This window comes from Plectropomus leopardus, chromosome 8, assembly GCF_008729295.1.
Source record: "Plectropomus leopardus isolate mb chromosome 8, YSFRI_Pleo_2.0, whole genome shotgun sequence".
In the NCBI taxonomy this organism is placed as follows: domain Eukaryota; kingdom Metazoa; phylum Chordata; class Actinopteri; order Perciformes; family Serranidae; genus Plectropomus; species Plectropomus leopardus.
In genome coordinates, this window is record NC_056470.1 from 24,630,711 (window position 1) to 24,652,377 (window position 21,667).

A 21,667-nucleotide genomic window follows, 5' to 3' on the forward strand; every position below is an offset into this window, starting at 1 on the left:
ACACACACAACCTCCTGATCCCTCTGCGTCTCTGCTCCAGGTCTGGAGGAATGTTGAGTGTCTCTATAGCCCCCTCCCTGGAGATTAGGCCTCTCCATGCCCCCCTCACTTCATTCCATTCCAAAGTTTGCCCCCTAAGAGCTGCTGCATTTTTATCTGAGCCTGGTGATTGTGACAGATTGGCCAAATGACACACATACACAAACACACATTTTGTGGACACGCGCCGAGGCACAAACAGAGGGGAGGCTGGTCCGCCCGGGGAGGGACCAGACAGCGCCAGGCTCCGGCTATAAAACCCTCCCAGGATGAGGCCAGTGTCCTGCCCTGAGCTGGACAGTACCTCCCTCCTCTGTGCCAGGACGCCGTCAGGACAGGCAGCAGACGAGCCTCCAACATGAACGACATCTACAAGGCAGCGGTACGTCCTCTCGCAACTCATACAGCTGAAAGTGTGCACTTGGCCTCCTCTGATGGAGGGATTTTAGTTTGTTGGATGCTCACCAAAAATCTTTTTGTGAACTAAATCTGGTATGAGAGTGATGTTGTTTTGGATCACAAACCATAATCCCTAACATTTATTATTAGTTTGTGACATGCGATCAGTGTTTTACTTTAATTCTGTCTTATTTAAGTGGCTGTTATGATATTCTGACTCTTGTGTATTTGTTGTGAACAAAGTCCCACATCAGTTTGCTCATCTGACATTACTTGAATGGTTGACAAATCCCTGTTGATGCGGCTTACACAGCACATTGCCTCCATCACCAGCTGATGTCCAAAGAGCCTTGACACCATATACGTCTCTAGATGCACTCCTACTTAAGCCCAATCAGAGCTGATAGGGGCCACTCAGAAGGTCACTGACAGGACAGGTCCCTGGTCCGCATTGTGCTGCTTCATTCATGACTTCAAATGGAACTGTCCCACTTCACATGGCTAATTTTGGCCAGTTGACGCTTTTGCGTCCGTGGTTCTCTGGTGCCAGAGGAGGGCTTCAGGTTTAGATAAACCCCCCACAGCTGAATTCCAGCATTATCTGTGAGCCCGAAAGCTGTGTGCCTGTGGCTGTCCGTCCCCCTTCAGCTGATGGTCAGCCGGCTGTCCCGTCCACTCACACCCCAAGTGGGCAGTGCAGCTGAGACAGTAAAAACACACACAGGAATGTACATTACATGTGTTTATTTAGTTAGATTTTTTCATATATCATCACCAGAGGTGTGTGTGTCTATGTGTGTGTGTATGAGTGTGTCTGCATGTGTGTTTAATTTATAGTGGACGACAGACAATAACTCTTACATAAGCAGCTGTCTCCCTCTCTCATTCGTGGTAGCTTTTCCAGGATTACTGTTCCATTGTTGGGCCAGATCCACAGCTATGCTAATTTAAAGCACTGTATATTGTGTCCTTTATCTGTGGTTCCTGATCCTGTCTGTTTATTTTTAACTCCTCCTCTTACTGGCTCTCACATATGATGTATAGATTCTGTCTTTTGTCAAGGAGGGCTCAGTGTGTTGGACCAAAGTGTTTCTTGACTGAAAAGTTATCAAAACAGAGATAATCTAGTCCAGAGGCTGGTTTATTTAAGATATCGTAACCAATTTCTACAAGTAAAACACTTCTTATGGCCCATTTTGAGCAATGGTACAAAATGCATAATAATTTAAGAGTAACATACATATTTAATATCAGTTAGAATGTACAGAATATGCTATTTGCCTAAATTTGTGCATAAATTCACATAATTTTTTGCTTTTTGCAGGTTGAGCAGCTGACAGATGAACAGAAAAATGGTGAGTAAATACCAAAATATTTCAGCCTGTACACATGTAATCTGTCTCTTTAAGTATGCATCAAAAAGTCATCAAGTTTTTTTTCTTTCAAACATGAATTAAAGGTCCATAGTGTAGGATTTAGTGGCATCTAGCGATAAAATTGCAGAACTAAAACTTCTCCCATGTGTCAAGCGTGTAGGAGAACTACAGTGGCAGACACCAAAATGTGAATGGCCCTATCTAGAGTGGTTTGCCTGTTTTGAGCTACTGTAAAGACAGCATTGCAAACTCCATGGAAAGTTCCGGGCCGCCAGAAAAGCAGCTGAGCCTTGCTCACATTTTTTTTCCAGTGGCCTCCTGCAGTATTGCAAAGACACCTCAAACTAAGGTGAGATTTTTTATTAGAAAAACTGTTCCTCGAGCTGCATGAAACAATTTAAAATCAGTGACGGCATCATCTTGCATCGAACTTGCAGGCGGAGCCAGCAGGAAAAAAACGACTGTGCATATTCAGTTGGCCGCATATCGCGAAAGTAAACCCAGAAGCTAGAAACTTTTTAAGTGTTGGCACCAGGCGAGCAACTCCATTGGAATAAATAGATTCCATCTTGTCATTCATTATCTAGTTATTATTATACATCCATGAAGAGGAACCACTCTGTATGTAGATATAAAACCCCAACAATTCTTACTTTAAGGTCATTATACACTAATGAAAACAACTTTTTCTAATAGATGCCCCTAATTCCTACACACTGGTTCCTTATTTATACTATTGTCTGCACATTCTGCCTGATGTTGAAAGGTTGTTGCAAAAGTGTGGCTCACCCTGTCCACGTCCACACTACGTTTGTTGGTAATAAACAACTGTGTGCTGCTTTGGCGTTTCAGAGTTCAAAGCTGCCTTTGACATCTTTGTACAAGATGCTGAGGACGGCTGCATCAGCACCAAGGAGCTGGGGAAGGTGATGAGGATGCTGGGTCAGAACCCCACACCGGAGGAGCTGCAGGAAATGATTGACGAGGTGGATGAAGATGGTAAATCAATGACTGTTTATTGTCGCTGACCTCTTCCTCTTCCACAGAGCAGCTGGCAGGTCCATCATTGCACAATCATGTGATGGAGTTCAAAGCCTCTGAACTTAATGTCAAACGATAGTCAAAGGGTCTTATGTTCACCAAGATGTGTCAGGCTGAATTAAACGGAAGTGCGTATGAGATGAGATGCACAAGTCAGCTTGAATTTTCCGTGTGATCTAATGATGAAACATAAAACGTAGCATCATGAATTTGCTCAATAAACCTTTAATGTATATGTCATGTTGTCAAATAGTGCAACTAAAGCTGTATAAAGAGACATTTAAAGGCCCAATCGGTATGTTTTTGCCTGTATGAACTGCAGATAAATTTAAGATTCTGACTTAATAATCAAAAATAAATCATAAACATTTGTAACTTAGATTTAGATGCTGTCTTGTGTTGAAGTTCATTTAATCAGTTTATGCGTCATTGTAGGTTCCATGTTTTGATTTTGGTTTATATTGATACACTGAGTTCGCAGATTGGGCCTTTTAGGAGAAAATTGGAGGTTCAGGGGTTAGATAATATAAAAGTCTATCCAGTACGGAGTGTGAAGACGTGATCAAGTGCCTTGTGTGTATGTGTGTGTGTGTGTGTGTGTGTGTGTGTACAGGGAGTGGGACGGTGGACTTTGACGAGTTCCTGGTCATGATGGTGAGGTGCATGAAGGACGACAGCAAAGGGAAGTCAGAGGAAGAACTGGCAGAGCTGTTTCGCATGTTTGACAAGTGAGTTTCATGTTTAAACCCTGTTTTTTCGTCGGTCCCGTTGAATTATGAGGTTCTTATGAGTTAAAAAGATAATATAAACTTAATGGCAGACTTGAAAAATTATCTACAACAAGACAGTGCTATCATCTAAAAATCGCCAGACTAGTAATGAAATTGCTCTTCCAGTAAAGTATGCTCCCCGTGTGCAATTATGTGTACTGACAAAATGCCAAGTAGCTCTGCAGAGTACAGCATGTAGTTTCCTCCATAATCCTTTTTGACAGCACAGAATATTTCAAACACCCACTCCATGTAAGCCAGACACCTCGTCTGAGCATCAAAGAACAAACCTCTTTTTTCTCCCCACTCGCTCTCTTACACATCGATGGTTCCCCAAACACTTAAATGCAAGATATGATCAGATATGTCACACACAAACACAACACCTCCTCCACTGCCATCTGTGAAGCTTAACTTACATTTTTTGTTCTGTGCGTTGATTTATTTCACTCCTTTGATTGTGCAGGAACGCAGATGGTTACATTGACCTGGATGAGCTGAAAATGATGCTGGAGTCTACAGGAGAGGCGATTACCGAGGACGACATCGAGGAGCTGATGAAAGACGGGGACAAGAACAATGACGGCAAAATTGACTATGATGGTGAGGCGATTAAAATATGTTAATGTGATAGAGGAGACACAGTGAAGCAGTTATGTAGAGCACTAGGTGTACGCAGAGGACATATTCAGAAGACTTTTGGAAGAAGACTCTTATTTTGACCATATTAGAAACATTCTGCCATAAATTGATGCATAAAAGGCACAAATTAGTGCCTGAAAATTCACCACTGTGCAGAAAAGAAGGTGTTTGATGCTCAGAATATTCTGTTGAAGGTAACCCAAATCATTTCATATGTGCCCCCCCAATTCGTTCCACCGAAATTAACGCCAAATAAGACATTTGTCTTTATATAGGCATCATGTTTTGGGGTCAGATGCTAAATATGTCTTCTTTTATCCTCCAGAGTTCTTGGAGTTCATGAAAGGAGTGGAGTAATCCCGAACAGGACAAGATCCAGATTGTTATTTTTGTATTTCTGTGTGACTCCACGGTCATCTGCGGAAAACCAGACGCTGATTTGGATGATAGAAACAAAGGAACGACTTTGCAAGATTCAGTCGAATACTTTAGCTGAATGTTTCTGTATTTTTCTACCATCTCTTGCATTGTTGTAAATACAGTTTGTAACTACTTTTTGGTGCCCGTGTATACAGAATTTGTGTAAATGTATCCAAATTACTTATATTTTCTACAGAGGCCACATAGTGTATCAGTTTGGTTGCTCGAAATATCAATTTTGTGTTTGTTTCTGACTGAATCTCATCTCTGAAGTGCCACAGCCAGTATACAAATCTTCTTAGCTGGGCAGAAAATGTATGTGTGCACAGAGCAGAACATATTCATGAGTCAACATAGTTTTACACCAGGCTCCGGTGCAATAAACACTTTTAGAGCAATCTATTGGATCCAGTTTGTATGCTGTGCATGTTCTGATGTGTACGCAGTGTACATTTCTGTATGTTTAAGACACTCAGGACTTTTTATGCCTATCTCTTCATGCCCCTGCAACGCCTGCACATTTTTACATGAAAAGTCTGTTTGGAATGTGCACTCATGTAATAAACAAGATGCATTTGTCAGAGGTCTTTTTGTCTATTTTTATTTTTGTTTGGATGATCAAATTTCTATTTTTTTCATATTATTTACCTCAGGAACAGAACTGAGATTCTTGAGAAGTGTTTTGACCTTAGGTCAGTGCTTTTTGGTAACTGTTGAGAAGCAAACAACATTTATATTACTATCTTGATCCTGATTTGCCTTTTTTGTCTTTGTGTTTTACAGGCCAAATCACATGCTGTCTTTCTGCTCTGCCCTGCTGCTCACACAGCAAATAAACAGGCAAACACGGCTCGAAATATCACTAAGGTAACATCAAAACAAGATGCTTTTGTGTCAAACTGTGCTGTCCGCCTTAAATTCCAATGTATCTGTGTGATTTGTATTCCATAGTGGCTCTTGTCTGCGGCATGTGAGCTATTCACATGGTTGCTGTGTAAGTGTCTAGTTACACAGTCTATTGAGACAGGAGCTATTTATGTCTAATCATGTTAGTGCCCATGTTAGGGGATCTGGATTGACCGACACCAGTTGACAATCAGATGCCTTTGTCCATATTAAGAATGCACTACAAAGAGATAACGGTGCTATTGTTAAAGCAGCTTTCATTTTGACACATGTATTAGTATGCTGAAATATCTGGAGAGTTAGAGTAGTAAGATTCATTTAATACCAACAAGTATTCAGTTATAAAATAAACAATAACATGAATAATAAAAAGAAATGAATAAGTACACAAAATAAGATAAATAAATTTTGACACACTTTGGTACATTAATATATTTGGATGATTTAAGCAGAAAGAATTAATATCAACAAGTATTTAATTCTAAAATAAATGAATAAAGAAATTGTATAATATGAAATAAAATAAGTAATGATAATTGAATAAATTATTTAAAAAACAAAGAAAATATAATAAAAGTTTTTGACACATTAGTACATTTATATATTTGGATGATTACAGTAGATTTAATATCAACAAGTATTTAATTCTAAAATAAATGAATAAAGAAATTGTATAATATGAAATAAAATAAGTAATGATAATTGAATAAATTATTTAAAAAACAAAGAAAATATGATAAATAGTTTTTGACACATTAGTACTTTTTGATGATTACATGTTTAGTAACAAGTTTTAATTCTAAAATATTAAAGAAATTGTATAATATGAAATGTATTGAAATTGAAGAAAATATATAATAAATACTTTTTGACAAGTACATTTATATATTTGTATTAAAGTAATTTAATAAACAAGTATTTAATTCTAAACTAACTAAATCATGTAAAATAAAATTAGTCATAATATAAATCAATAAATTATTATAAAATAAAATTATTAATATGAAAATATGAGTAATGTGTTATTAAGCCATCATTGACATACCTGGCTGATTTGAGTAGAAAGAATCATACATTAAAAAAGGCATCCTTCAAAAAAGTATTTAATTTAAAAAATGAATAAATAGATAATCTTTAAGAAATGAAAATAGTAAAATAAAGAAATACTAAGACATAAAATAAATAATGAAAGTACTTTGTAATGAAAATTATTTATTTGTTTATTCATTATTTTTTAACTTGTGTCAACAGGCTGCTGTTTTAGTAGCAGAGGAGATGTGCAGTTCGCAGTGTGGCCACTGGATGTCAGCAGGGAAACACAGTCTTATCTGTTAGTTTTGCTCAGTTGCAGGAACCAGAGGATGAGGAGATTTAATAGCATGGCTTCAGTATTTCCAAAAAAACATATAATACTTAATCACCAGTCAGTCAGGCTGAAAATGAGTAGATGATTTAGAGTAAAAAAATCTATCTTAAAATAATCTTCAAAATCGTCTAATATATATACCATTACTTCATTTGAAAAATAAAAAACTCCAGTATATATAGATACAAATATATATATATGTGCGTGTGTGTGTGTGTGTGTGTGTGTATAGTTCTATATTATGGCCGTGATCTTTTCTATAGTTTTCGTTTTTTGTGAAATGGAATCAACTGTGTTTTGTGAGAGCAAGTGACGTCAGTGGCCTGACTGATGACAGCGTCCAAAGGCCTCCCCACCTCCCTCCATCCCTCTGTTTCCCTGAGGGTCCTGTTAGCTCCATGCAGACATCATGGTCTGTGTTACTGATGGGATTTTAAACCCCAATCAGCAGGGAAGCACAGCTGCTCTGCCAGACCAATTTAAGCAGTCTGACAAATATAACACCCCACATCCACCGCACTAGTTATTTCCAATCCAGCTGACCAAAAAATACTGCATTAAGTGATAATAGGAGGTGAAAAGATGTCATGATAAAATTTGAGGTGTTAGCTTTTAATCGCACAGATTGGACTGTTCAAGCTGGTTATAATCTGCTGTGTGCAGCGTGGATGAGTAGTGCTCTCTCCCCACCATCAATGGGAGGCTGGGCAGCAGCAGAGCAGTGTGTGAATGAATCTGGGGTGTGGCGCAGTAGCAGCAAGTTGGGTGGAGAAGTGACGCAGTTACGTAAGACAGGCCTGATGACTCATGCCTGCTGTTATTAACACACACACTGCGGTTAAGAGCCACCTTTGGTAGTAGTGGATTTCAGGGACACATAAGCCGCCATACGACCTGTTTCCTAATTGTGTGTGACACTCATGCCCCTGTTACACTGACCTCTAAAAGTGACTGAGGGGATTTGCATAGGTAATAGTAAGCTATTGATATTATGTAACTAACTTCATTCAGTTTTATTCTGCCTGTGTGTGTGTGTAAAACGGGTTCTTCCATTGGCTAGAGTGAGTCAGGCGGTTTTAGAGCTGTATACACACACACACACTGCTCCACTGTTTTATTGATTTATAAATCTCCCATCAGATCACACAAGAGTCATGATCCACCATGAAATTGTCCTTAAACTGTGTTACTAAGCTACGCCAACAGCATGATGTTTCCATAACCTTTTCTCCAGCTCAGTATGATTTATAGATGTAAAAAAAAAAAAAAATCCCCGGAAGAGCGAGGAATACCCCGGACACATTTCAGAGTTTGGAAGGCGTTAACTACTCATACAATCTTTGTCCGGCCTACGCACGCAGACCTCGTTTGAAGCCAGCAGGCTTTTTGGTTTAAAGGATTCCTGTTTTTCTTGATTCTCTACAGCACATGGTTTTGGAAGTTGTCCAGTGCTGAATATCACAGCTCTAATCTCTATTTGTCACCATTCACAATGTCATAGAATACATGAATATGTGCTCCCCAAATCTCTGGATTCATTGTTAGCTGTTATTCATTTTTTTTTTAGGTCATGGGATAATGATTTGTTATGTTTGATGTTCTGGCTCTTGAGGGTAAAAGGATGATTTCATGCTGCTGCCTCAGAGCAACTTCCCCCTCTCCAAACATAAAACGAAACCATGGAATTATTATAAATACTCTCATTCTGAATAAATACAGAAAGTTAGACGAGTGCCTGTTTTTGGAGAGCGATTTGTAGGTTGTTTTTGTTGCCATAAATACACAATGAGGAAGTGGAACGCTTTAGACAAAGAGAGAGTGGAAGGACTGCAAATCAAAGTTGAACAGACAGAATATTGTATCATGATGCTCCATCCCACTTCTGGTGCTGAGAACACTGAAGTACTGTCTCTGCACTGCCCGCACATAAAGGCCCATAGAACAGCAGGACTACAAGACGCAGAATTCTCAAATTCCACAATAACTATTCATTGAATCAAATGAATAACGCCGATTGTTTTGTTTTAATGCACCACTGGAGGGTTTATCTATTTTTACCACATTCAAAAAAGAAACTTACATGTGTGTGAAATGGTGGAAGAAGTACTTAGTATTTTATTTAATTCATTCATATACTTAGTAAAGCAATACTACATTGTTAAAATACTCAACAAAGAGTAAAAGCTCTGCATAAGTACTAAAAACGCTGTTATAGTGTATCATCATACAGGAATGGATCATGATTGTTAACTCATTAACACATAAGCTGCATCTGGATGTTGTGGCTGGTGGAACTACTTTTGCAAAGATTACAAATTGACATTAGTTCATCGGCCATTACACCTCTTAAGGGTCTCATGCCACCTCCACCGTGCCGCCATCAAACTGACACATCTCTTTTTCTTCTTTTTTTTTACGCATACAGTTGGTCTGCGATTTTACTTATACAGTAAAAAACGAACATATTAATTTATAAGTTGATGTGGCGAATGAAGCCAACAGTTGCTTATCTACCAGATATGGAGCAACATTAGCACTCATTAGGAGTCGTGTGAAGCTCTGTTTTATGGTCATCATCAACTCTTGCTCTAACTCTTTAGCTGCTAAAAGCTCCACTATGTTCACCAGCTAATCGCCTGCCGTGCAGGTAGTGTACAGTGTATACATTGTTGCGTACACTGTGTCAAGCTTTTTTGGAGCAGTGAGAGTGAACAAAACAGTAAAGTTGAGGGCAGATAAACCAAAACAAACAGCTGCTAATTCTCTGTTGTCACTTTAGACGGCCCCTTTGAAAGTTTGCACACTACTATCAGCCATTGTTATTAAGACTGTAAAGGCTTGTGTAAACCTTTAGTTTCTTAAAGAGGTATTTGTAGTAGTAGTAGTAGTTTTACCTGATGGTGGTCTAATGACCGAAACGTTTCCAGTAGGTGATTTGCTAATTATTAATAGAGGGGATGGTTCGTTTTGTTTCACGGCATGTGAAGTTACTTTTCTCGGACTCACTTATGACTGTTGTCTCTCGTCTCGTCTCTCGTGTGTGTATCTTACCAACTTGAGTCTCAGTGTTTATCAGAATGCGTAGATTTGATTGGTTGAGTTGCATCACCTGAGATGAATTAGCACATGCAATTGATTTTTGATTTTCTTGGTCCACTAAAGGTGTGCTACAAATACTGTCCACTCTAAAAACTAACTCAGGGCACCTATCTAATTAATGCATGGTTGCAGGATAAAAGTTCAAAATTATTGATCTAGATAAACCTTTTAAGTCGTAAACATAATTTTGATGAGCTGTGTTAATATAATAATGATGATAATTACATCAACTGCATATTGTTTGCAATTTAAACTCAAATGTATGTTAATTGATTTAAAACAAAATTTAAGTTATAGTAAAGTAATGAAATTGGCTTGATAATTTAACTTTTCTTCACCTTTAGTTAAACTGCCTGTAGGTTGTGTGTGAATGCACATTGTTACATTCCATCACACTACGAAAATGTGTGTTTAGATGTAGAGTTTTGTTTTTCAGCAGGCCCCTTGAGTGATAATTTGTTTGTTTTAAGTGACAGACTCTTGGAGATTCCTGTCCTCTGTGCTCTGACATCATTATTTTGGACACTGATGTGTTAAAAGCACAGACATGCTCTTTGGCTCACTCCGCAGTTTTGTACTGTAAGCAACATATGGCCTTGTGTGAATGGCATACCAGACAGCAAGACAGTTCCCAGCACGGCCTCCTCTGTAGCTCCCGAGAGAGAACACATGACAGACAGATGACCTTTACTTGGTGTTGGGTCTAGCAAGACACGAGGAATGTTCCCTTTCATTCACTTTGCCACGGATTAAACTGCAAACAAACATCACCTTGTTCTAGTGCTTGGTGAGCGCGGGCCACTGTACATCACCGGATGGTGAAATTGGCCACGAAATGAGAGACTTCTGGTATTAACAGATGGCTGCCTTGCTCTGCCACTAGTATTCCATGTGGCTGTGCTTCACACATGACCCAGTATCCCACTTGCCAAAACTCACACTTTTCTTTCTCGTCCGAGGACATACATGTCTCTCAGAAAAGATTTATGTCTCACAGTTTGAAGGGCTGCTTCAGAACGATAGTATATCTGTAGTGGGTTCTTGGAGAGATAAGATACTTCCTGTTAGATGGCTGTAAGCCGAGCATAACTTGATGGATGTCCTAACAGCAGACATCTGAATCATCGCTGGTGTCAGCGTTGCAAATAAGATCACTAAAGAATACGACTTGAAGTGTTTTGCTGTAATTCGTTGTGTTAATGTTATTAAAGCTCAGCTTCTAAATGTGTCCTTCCCCTCTACGTCTGTGAGGGCCTGCTCTGTCTAACTTTGGATCTAAACTTATTCCATTACAAATATGGGGAAGAAGGAAGTATTGAAAATGGCTTCGATGTGATTCAACATTTCAGAGAGTCAAATGGCCATCCCCAACAACAGGAGATGAAATCACTGGCATGATAATAAATGCCATTCCAACACAGTTACAGTCCACATAGCTCCATGGAACGACGGCCAAAGGGAATTTCCATGTTTCATTGCAACCAGTAACTGACACTGACTTAGAAGAATTCAAAATGTTCATCGTCATTGCTGTTAACAAGCATAGATTGTAAATCTGTCCAGTGGCGCGACCAAAAGGTGGACCGTGGTCACCTTGATACAATTTCTGGAACCTCACTGGTGTCCCCTGGCAAAAATAATTGGCAACACTTCTGTCTTAAAGTAGCAGTGGCATGCACATTTTTAAAGGTAGTGGTATGTTGTGAAGTTATCCAGGCATCCATCGGTATCAGCCGTGTTGGCATAACATGTCAGGAAGGGGCTAAATGACAATTTTGGTGAGATTTTCAAAGCTAAAAATGGTTCTATGTGTACCCACAAGTCTCCCCTAAACTTCAGAGGGCTTGTTCCTCGTAAATGTTTTGTCTTTAAAACCAATCTAATCCTTCAAATTAAAGCTGTATATTTGTCTTTTTAAAAGGACAACTGGGGTATTTGAAGCTGCTTTCAAGCCACTGTGTAACAGCATCCCCCCCTACTGTAGCACAATAATGTAAAACACTGAAATTACTTTAGATTCCTACATTTTTTGACTATTTCCCAGTCATCTGAAGTTTGGTGGAAATGTTATACCAGGCCCAGTTTTTCTCCTGGTTGTGCTTGTAAGTGGCTAGTGCCTTATCTCAAGATATTCAGACACCAACATTATCGCTCTGCGAACTGCTATTCAATCGGCCAAAATATGGTGGCCACCGTCAGAAGTTCAACATGGTGAATTCTGCACGATAAAGCAAAATGTGTGCGCGCTCATGTGGGCAGTAATCATTTTATACCCCTACCACCATAATCATAACCGCTTCCCTCTGCCACCTTCTCCTCATTGAAGTGACTGGAGGCGGTGAGTTACCATGTGGCAGTGTGATAGATTATTATTAGTTAATGAGACTGATAATCAGTATTTGAAACTGATATGCATTTACAGTGAAAATGAAAATCTTTCTGTCAATTTTTAGAATTTGGATTATCACAAACTCCAACACAAACATTTGTTTAAATGCCTTTGGAAAATGTTTAATCAAAACATTTTCAGTATCATATACAGCAAGTTCCCAGCAACTTTTTTTATAAGGTCAAGTAAAAAGTTAATTAAAAAAAATGAATAAATAAATATAGCTCCCTGAGGTTTTACAAAGTTAAAGTACCTCCCATGCTGACACTTTCTTTGGATTTTTTAATTAATTAATTTTATCAGCGATCATTAAAATAAAACCCCAAAACAGATAATCTGCGAAAAAACAAATATCAGCCCTGATAATCAACAGGGTTGATAATCTGTTGACCTCTAGTATGCACATCAGATATTTAGTAATATTAACTACAAAATAAGAATCTTAAGTATAGCAGTATGTGATTCCTTAACCCTCCACACATTGACATAGTTTTCAAACAGCCCATATACTACAACAGTTTAATAGAAATCCTGAAAGTCAGTCATGGTTTTGTGCCATCCCTATGAAAACTTTTGGGGGCACCATTACATATGGCTCTGTCTAAATGCTGGAATTATTAAGTGTCCTCTCTCAGAAATAAAGACAGTATGGCAAAGAGGACAAGCGCAGCAACCATGATGTCATCCCCTCTTCAGTGACATGATGTCAGAGACAGAATTCGGCAAAATGCTGAGATTAGGATTATTCTCCTCGGCCCTGAACATCTGCTGTAAACAAACAGAGTGAGAGCGCTCGGAGGAAAAATCCCTGCAGTAAAGATGTCAGTTATTCAGATGAGAGTGGCTTTTACTGCATGATGGCCAAACATTCATCCTTAATAGGATAATAGTGACCCTTTCAGGACTATTAGAACAATTATTATACGTCCATACAAAAACACAAATTAATTCCACTGAGACTGAAGGTGAATCGGGCCTCATTTAAAAGTCTGTATATTCAACGAGCTGAATAAATCGCAGTTATTGTGCATCAGAGGCAGAAGCAGCTGTGAAATTATTGTCAGTCATGCAGTATGCTAAGTATGTTCTCATAACCACAGCAGGTGTGAACCAGCTTTGACTGGCTTCTGCTCAGCCACACACACACACACACACACACTATGCCTGCAAACAGACGCATGCCCCCTCCCTCCACCCCAACCCCGAGCTAAAATCCTGTCAGTCTCATGCACATCTGCTTCCCCAGCAACTTCTGCTGAGTAAGCACTGTGTTCGCCTCTGCTTCCCTTCATGGGTGATCATAACAGGACGAAAATACTCCACTTATCTGTCACACAAAACATATTGTGATGGCAAAAAAAACCAATTTGTGAATCATACAAACCATTTTTTTTCTATTTATGTAATTTGTTCTCAATGAAGAGTTTAGGGACTGCACTTTATTTATCAGAGTAGAGGGGTGGCTGGGTGGCCTTTTTTTCTTCTTCTTGTTTTTTTCTTTATTTTCTAATCATTACCCCCGGAGCTACAATTATTTACCTTAAGGCTCCCTAAGTGACTAGGGAAAATACATGACCTTTCAACCAACAACAATGTTTCATAATTTCTGGAGATATTTTAAAAATAACATGCCTTTAAAACCTCCTTGCAGGTATGCAGGTTCTTAAAGTATTTTAAATAAATACACAATAAGACCTTTTTTAAAGTTTAATGTCCCTCCCCGAAGCCAAATCAAAAATCACAACTCCCTTCCCAGTGCTTAAATAATTATCTGACATGCTTTTCCGTTTTGCGCCATCTGCTACCCTACCATACACAGTACAGTACAGTACCATATACAGTCACTTCCGTTAAAACGTATTTACCACAGTTCACAATTACTTACATGCCTGAGTTTCCCTCTGATTTTCTTGAGTAACCTAGTAACGGGGAAAAACAGGAGCTGTTAAGACCCCACACATTGCTTTTGAAGTTGGCAGCGGGACACAAAATGATTTATAATTAAAGCTCGCAAAAACTTAACTCTCAGGTGAGACACTCAGCTGGAGCCAAACAGAAGCTGCAAGGGAATCCCACACATGAACAGCTACTGTCTGAAGATAAGTGTTTGAGGGCTGCAATAAAAATAAGTATTTGAAAGTGTAAAAATATAAATCATCACTCTTGTAGTGTAGTACTGCCAATATACTGTAGATGCACAGTCCCAGTTACAGATAAGACGTCTGCGATTAATAGTTCTCACTCCCATCATCCCCAGGCACTGTGCTCCCATCTTTCATGCACTGCAGCTACACATTGCCTCAGCCTTTAACGTGGGTGTCTTTTCTAATCATAGGTTTGCCCTGCAGGTATGTGGCTAGCCGGGTTCAGTCATGCTGGAAAATCCATCACTCGACAGCTTTTATTATCACAACTGCAAAGTGTCGCTAGGCAAGTCTCTTCATGTGCCCTATTGCCGCGGTGAAAGTTGAAGATTTTAGTTTCAGCCGCCTTCTACAATATTCTCAGTCATCTCAGCCCCGCAGCTGGAGCTAAAAGTGTTTTAGTGCAGTATTTAAGTCATTAAATCCCAGTGTGAGTGTTAGTTATTGGGCCGTGAACTGCTGCACAGATCAACGACAGAACATTTCCCTCCACCTATTTTCTTCCCTGATTTCGAAAGCTTGGCCACAGTTCATGAATTAATTTCTTCAGGGAAGGGAATTCACTGCATCATTTTTCTGTCATCTGGTGAAGAACAGATGAATAAATCTCCCAGACAAGGTAGAAACATTACTTAAGCAAGCGAGCACTGACGGAGCTGGAACGAAGCATAAATCTGAGGTAACACTCAGAAGGGGAACACATATTTCCTCCAGCAACTTTGGAAACGTTCAGACTTTGCGTAGTCTAATCATTGGGTGATAAGGCACGGTATTTCTGTAACTAATTTTAAATGAAAAATTATTAGTATTATAAAATTTATTTTCTGAAAATGTTTCCAATTTTGCTTTTTCTAAAATTATTTTCGAATAATGCTTCCCTCGTTTTTTACAGCAATTTTCTTGTCTTTTTTGTCTAATTTCTTGCAATATGTGGGACTTGGGTCTTGCCAAGTTGGTCATTAATTCTTCTCCCCATGTTTTTAAAGGAAATCAAAAACCAATCTACTCAGGTTTCAAAGGGTCAAATAGCTTGTGAAAGGCATCTGCAGCTAACGAAAACTGATATTGATCCAGGTTTCAAAGGATTAAAGTCCCCCTCCACTCAAAAATGTGTTTTTCTTAGCTTCTATGCATTTACAATAAACCCATTGGCCCATTTGGCGACTTTCTCACTAGATTTAGCAACTTTTCAGACCCTCTTAGCGACTTTGTCTCTAAAAAGAGACTTAAGACAAATCTGACGACTTTTTCAGACCTTCAGGACAAAAAAGAAAAATACTTCATATATATATGCTCCTTATGGTATCCTCAATCTATGGCTCTTCTGCTATCAGTCTTTCACCCTCTTTCCTCTTGCACTGTGTAATATAAGCACCATAGTTATCATGGTTTTCAGTTGTTTTGTGGAGGATTTTCATTGAATCTACTTCAGTTAAGCTTTAATGTTTCATTTAACTGGCTGAAATCTGAAATTTGCAGATGAGCGCATGACGTCAACTGGCAACTTCTGCCGACATCATCGGTAGTTACTTTCATTCCAGTTGGCCACAATAAAAGTTTTTAAGATTCAGTTTTCTGGAGACATACAACTAGAATTTAGTGATACATTAAAATAAATTTGGTGTTAATACTTCCTTCTTAAACTGTATTGTAAAAATGGTAAAAGTATGGCAGACGAATGTGAGTGCATCTCTATAAATGACAGCATGGATGTGAAGACATTAGAGCACTTTCATTTCCTCTTTTTTCGAAACAACAGATTGTATTTTTGGCTTTACAGGATATCACACTTTTGCCACTAAATGGTCAAATCATAACAGAGAGCAAAAACTATGTCTCGTGCTTCAAATGACTATTGCACAACACTGCTTTTGAATTTGGTCACTCCCCAAGTCGCAGAGGAGAGCTGTCGGAAGTATCTGCGGTGGAGTACATGCTGTGTCATCTTCCTCTTCCTTTAAGCGCAGTTTGACTGACTGGTAGTGGGTGTGTCTGCACTGTGGTACTGACAGATCTGGCCCTGTCACTTGTCTTTGTGTCAGAAAGCCTGTGGGAGACAGGAAGCCAGACTTCAGAGTGGACAGAAAACGGACATCTGACCACACCTAGAGCCTTGGGGCTGGACGGCACAGTCGCTACTCACAACTTTTTGACTTCTCAGAGCACTCTTAACTCATGATGAAACCACATAATCACTTTTGTTAAGTTTTATGAAAGTGTGCTGTCAGAAAAACTCTAAAAAAAAAAAAGACCAACAACAAGTATTCAAGTAAAAATATACAATATATTTGTTGTATAAACTTGTACAGAATGTCTTGGACATTTAGCTTTACATACACTATACATAAGGGTCAAAATAGGGTCACTTTCGCATCCTTCATGATTTTAAGAAAATGTCCCCCATGACAACCACATTTTATGTACATCTTTACAAACATACCAAACGAAACAGCCCTTGGATGCACTTTAAGAGGCCATGACGAGATACAGGTGCCTTGTATAAAAATCCCTGAAAATGTCTCTCTGTGAGGTAAGAACACATTTTTGTCAAACTCCTTTCATTCCCTCTCACACATCAAACTCACTCATTTGTTCGGAGACTGGCAAAAAGAGAACAGCTAATTACACATCATGTTTCCCTTAACGTTATTGTGCCACAGAAGCAAAAGTAGCTGCAGACTGAAGACTGTCAGGAGTAAAAAATAAGGTGAACATCCATTCCTTTACACACTGATTACTTACACTTTTGTTCCTCTCAATCGTGGCAAAAAACAGTCCTATGCACGATACCTCGGCCTGGTGACTCACATACAGATCAATTTTGTGTTAAGGTATAGCCAAGGCCTCAACAACAACAGGAAATGTGACCAAAAGGTTGCAAAAAAAGGTCCTCGGAAGAACATAATCACATGCAAATAATGCAATTATAAACAACAGAGTGTATAAGGGCAATTCTGGGGCATAAAATGTTTTAACTTTGATATTTTAACACAAAGTGGCCACTCGATGTTGTATTTAAAGAACTATTTAACATCACGGTGATTACTAGACATAAGTGAAGGTGAAAAATGCTTTCTGTGTTGCTACAAGTAAGCTGCAAACAGTCATCAGAAGAAAAACGGGACAATAATTCAAGGCCGGATTACTGTAGTAGCTTATTTCCCTCAGCTAGAGTACCATCAAAAACATCTCCGATTGGTCCCCAGAAAACATTCTGATTGGCCAAAGACTTTTTTAGACCATCAAGGCAATGATCAAAACAAAGAAATACATTAAAGTCTGCTTTACAGCTGGTGAATAACAAATAACAGTCAAGCAACAATCCTAAATTTAATAGAAAAGTTATGAAATGTCCTGCTATTATGGTCGCACGTGACCACTGATTAATGCCATGTATGGTGGGTAGCAAAAGTCATCCTTGTGTTAGGAATTAAGGCATTGAGACTGGATCTAATGGAGCATGTTCTCTGCAACTGTCAGATCAATGTTCCTTTTGGCGCAGGAAATACTGCAACTGACTTACTGCTTGTGTCAGCAAGATAGGCATCTGACAGAGAGAGAGAAACCTCAGAGACGCCGCAGGAAATGACAAAAAAAAAGGCTGCCCAATCGATCCTCATGTCGACTCCAGCGTGTCCAGCTGGAAGACGTTGTGATTGGTCGGTGTGGTGAAGAAGAGCTGCTCCTCGCTGGTGGAACGGTTATCACAGGGACTGTGCAGCCCCAGCGTCCTCTCAAAGTCCAGGAGCTGACCCATGAAGTTGAAGTTTGGGGAAATGTTGGACTTCTTCCTCTTGACAAAGTCATAAGCGTCGTTGAGTGAGAGGTTGAGTCTCTGCATTAGGTAGGCCACGGTGACCGTGACGGAGCGACTGATGCCGGCCAGGCAGTGGACCAGGATGCCACACTGCTTAGAGCGAGCCTCATCTGTGAGAGGAGGGAAAAAAACTACAGTCAGAAGAAAGTTGTTCTAAATAATGTAAACGGCCTGTTAAATCGGACGATGGCTTCCAGGTAGCCTCACTGTCCGAGTGGAACACTGAATGTCACAGATAATGAGTAATATGGTGCATTGCATCCACTTTTGGTGATGTCTGCGGTGGTTTGTAGCTTTTATTATATGATTTTGTTGTTAAGTGTTGTTTGTCTTTTTGAATGTATGTGTACTACTTATGGGACGCCAAACAAATTTGAAATTGTGAAATCGAATCTAATAACCTAAATCTAAGATTCTGGTTGGTAATTGACGGAGATAACCCAGTTAAAAAAGCTTCTGCTACTTTCTATTGACAGAGAGGCTGAGTTTACAGTGCACCTTGTTTATGGTTAGTTACACACCTTAGCAAACAACTGTCAACTAAAAGCTACTACGTTTGACTTGTGGTTTGACAGCGTTTGACATGTCGTGAAGCTGCATTCACACACAACACCGGAGAGTGGAAACAACATTTCCTTCCTCATTCTGCCTAACCCTTAGGAAACTAGATCATGATACACAACCATGCCAACACCAAACAAACAAGTGAACAGGCTGTGGTTTCAGGTGTAATCGTGACAAGAGACGAAGAATCAAAAGCGAAATTGAAACATAATGTTGCAGTGCCACCAAAAATGCAAAAATACAAACTTTACTTTCAAGATTAATGTGTCGCTTTGTATCAAAGAAATTCAGTGATGGTGTCGCACAACAGCTGATAACAGCCTACACGAAGGGAACGTTTATCATGCCTTGCAGTGTGAAACAATATTTGCATATGAAAATAACACCCCCACCTGTCCCACAAACCCACTCACGAACCACTTTACCAAACCACCATTGCCAGTAAATAATTTATTACATTGTTGTTATACATAATTAGCAAGCAATGACTTACTTAAAACTCACAGTCCACGTGAGTTTACTATACAGTGACACTCCTTGTGACAAAACAAACACCTACACACACTAAGAACACTTTATTGCCCAAAAAGTTTGAGTTTTAAGTTTAACAAAGCCGGTTATTAACCTACTCACCTATAAATGATATGGCCTCTGGGAAGAACTGGGACAGATTCTGACTCCAGTGGTCCGAAATGGGGATCTGTTTGTACCTGAAGTGGCCGTCATGCTCAAACATGTTGGGGAGATTGGGTGTGACGTTCAGGATGTACTTGATGTTGTACTGGCCCAGCACGTCTAGGTTGGTGGAGTCTTTGGCGCAGCCCAGGTAAAGATAGGGGAGGATCTGGACGGGGAAGGCAGGCTGATTGCTGGGGATGGGGCTCTCCTCCGACTCTGTGGCGCTGCTCGGCTCTCGATCTGACTCCCCATCGGAACAATCTGAGCTGATCCGCAGATTCCCAAAACCCAGGACAGACAGCGGAGGAGAGGAGCTGGGACAGGAGCTGTCAAGGAGGGTCTCACAGTGCTCTGGGTACTCTGTGTGAAACTTTACAAATCCACCTGGACAAGAGCCAAAACACAAATGAACAAAGTCACACTAACAGGGTTGATTCACTTAAAATATCAAAAGACTCACTGTATAAACTATTTATTCTAATCATACTCTAAATAGCAAAAAAAATAAAAAAAAGGCTGCTGAGTGTTGACGCAGAGCTGTGTGTAAAGAAGGAGCTCAAGTTCCCCCCAAAAAGCACCATTCATGAAATGCATGCCTGTTCCTGCGAGAGCAAAACATGGCGCAGCCATTTTGGAATTTTAATTGAGAATCTCAGTGACACACAACACACAAACTTTTGAGCAGCTTACAAACCGCAGACCCACAACACAGGATGAACGCTTAAGTAACGTTAACAATTATAACGTTTGAACAAAACAAGAATGGAGATAAACGTCACTGTCTCGTTGTTAAAAACTCGGTATTTTAAAGTTTAACACATATTCCCGTTTAGGAATTAATGTTTCATTTAACAACGTCTTATCAATAAAGTCTTATCGGCTTTAATAGTTTTTTAAAAAAAATGCCAGTTTATGCAAATATTGCGCAAAATTCGCGTGATATTTAACGATATTATTGCGAAGTGACGTCATTTTCGAACGTTCTGAACTTAATTTTAACGTTAACAATGTTTTACATTTAAGTACAATTTCACTGTTCTTGACGTTAATTCGACTGCAGGATTACGTACCTTCCAGGTAATACGCCTTACAGCCGTCTTCCCACAGTTTTTGAAGAAGTAGACCCAAAACCGAAGCTGGAGCTCCGCTGTCCTGCCAGTCCACGGTGCACTCATCGTACAGGACGACCGTGTCCGTCTTGCACCGTCTTACGAACTTCTCTTTATCCTCGTGGTTGGGGATGATAGTCCGGATAGGTATGTTTCCCTTTTTGAACCTCCGGAGCATCAGCCCCGGTATGGCCAGGTTTATGGCGGTCTCTATGTGGGATGATTCATAAAGCTCATGTGAACGGCAGTCCAGCAGGAGCAGAGAAGTGCCTCCGGACTCTAACTCGAGTTGCAGCCATTCCACGCTTTTACTCGGCGTCACATTAGACATATCGGACTCAATATCATACTACATGCAAGCACAAACACTTACTACATGGTCCACCAGACGACGATAAACTACATTTCACCCGCAAAAATAAGAAGCGTTAAATGTTGCCCCGCCAGTGCATGGCGCTTCTGCTTGAGCGAAGAGATTTCCCCTTTTTCCTCTTCTCTATTTCCATCAGTCAGTGTGTCTGACCTGCCCCAGAGCTTCTGGAGACCTATGTACAAGTTAATGTACGATACACGAGTTGAAACGTGATTTTTTTTACAGCTAAAAAATGTCTTCATCAACTTCAACTACTCCACATCGTACCAGGGTCCTCCATGCACGCTCTCGTTTTACCATTCCGATGCATGGGAGTTTTTTTTTTTTTTAGTTGACAGTAGAGCAACTCAAGAGGGAGGAGTTTATTCCATATGATTTAAAGTCATAGTAGAAATATCACAAACTTTGGTATCACTGGGTCTCAACTGAATCATTTTCACAGTTTAAACGCTGTAATCATATTTATAAACCACTTCTTGTGATGTTATAGCAAAGTTATACAGACTTTTAGGGCTATAGTGATTGTTATCACTGA

At 39.6% G+C, this 21,667-nt stretch overlaps 2 protein-coding genes across 2 annotated transcripts; one reads left to right on the forward strand and one right to left on the reverse strand.

Annotated features, from left to right (window-relative positions):
- The first annotated feature begins 319 nt into the window (after positions 1–319).
- tnnc1a (troponin C type 1a (slow)) lies at positions 320–5,268 on the forward strand. Its single transcript, XM_042492520.1, has 6 exons — positions 320–421; positions 1,763–1,793; positions 2,667–2,813; positions 3,469–3,583; positions 4,092–4,228; positions 4,593–5,268. The coding sequence occupies exons 1-6, from the start codon at positions 398–400 to the stop codon at positions 4,622–4,624; spliced, it is 486 nt and encodes a 161-aa protein (XP_042348454.1). The 5' UTR covers positions 320–397; the 3' UTR covers positions 4,625–5,268.
- An 11,587-nt stretch (positions 5,269–16,855) lies between these two features.
- On the reverse strand, positions 16,856–21,423 carry LOC121947315 (dual specificity protein phosphatase 7-like). Its single transcript, XM_042492304.1, has 3 exons — positions 20,721–21,423; positions 19,606–20,034; positions 16,856–18,518 (listed from the first exon to the last, which is right to left on the reverse strand). Exons 1-3 carry the CDS (start codon positions 21,088–21,090, stop codon positions 18,208–18,210), a joined length of 1,110 nt encoding a protein of 369 aa, XP_042348238.1. The 5' UTR covers positions 21,091–21,423; the 3' UTR covers positions 16,856–18,207.
- Positions 21,424–21,667: the final 244 nt, after the last annotated feature.

Coding starts and splice junctions, on each gene's coding strand:
- tnnc1a (XM_042492520.1), top strand. CDS start 398: ATGAACGACATCTACAAGGCAGCG. Junction 422..1,762: donor ACGACATCTACAAGGCAGCG/GTACGTCCTCTC, acceptor TGCTTTTTGCAG/GTTGAGCAGCTGACAGATGA. Junction 1,794..2,666: donor GACAGATGAACAGAAAAATG/GTGAGTAAATAC, acceptor TTGGCGTTTCAG/AGTTCAAAGCTGCCTTTGAC.
- LOC121947315 (XM_042492304.1), bottom strand. CDS start 21,090: ATGTCTAATGTGACGCCGAGTAAAAGCGTGGAATGGCTGCAACTCGAG. Junction 20,035..20,720: donor TAAGGCGTATTACCTGGAAG/GTACGTAATCCT, acceptor GCTCTTGTCCAG/GTGGATTTGTAAAGTTTCAC. Junction 18,519..19,605: donor AGAGGCCATATCATTTATAG/GTGAGTAGGTTA, acceptor CTCCTCTCACAG/ATGAGGCTCGCTCTAAGCAG.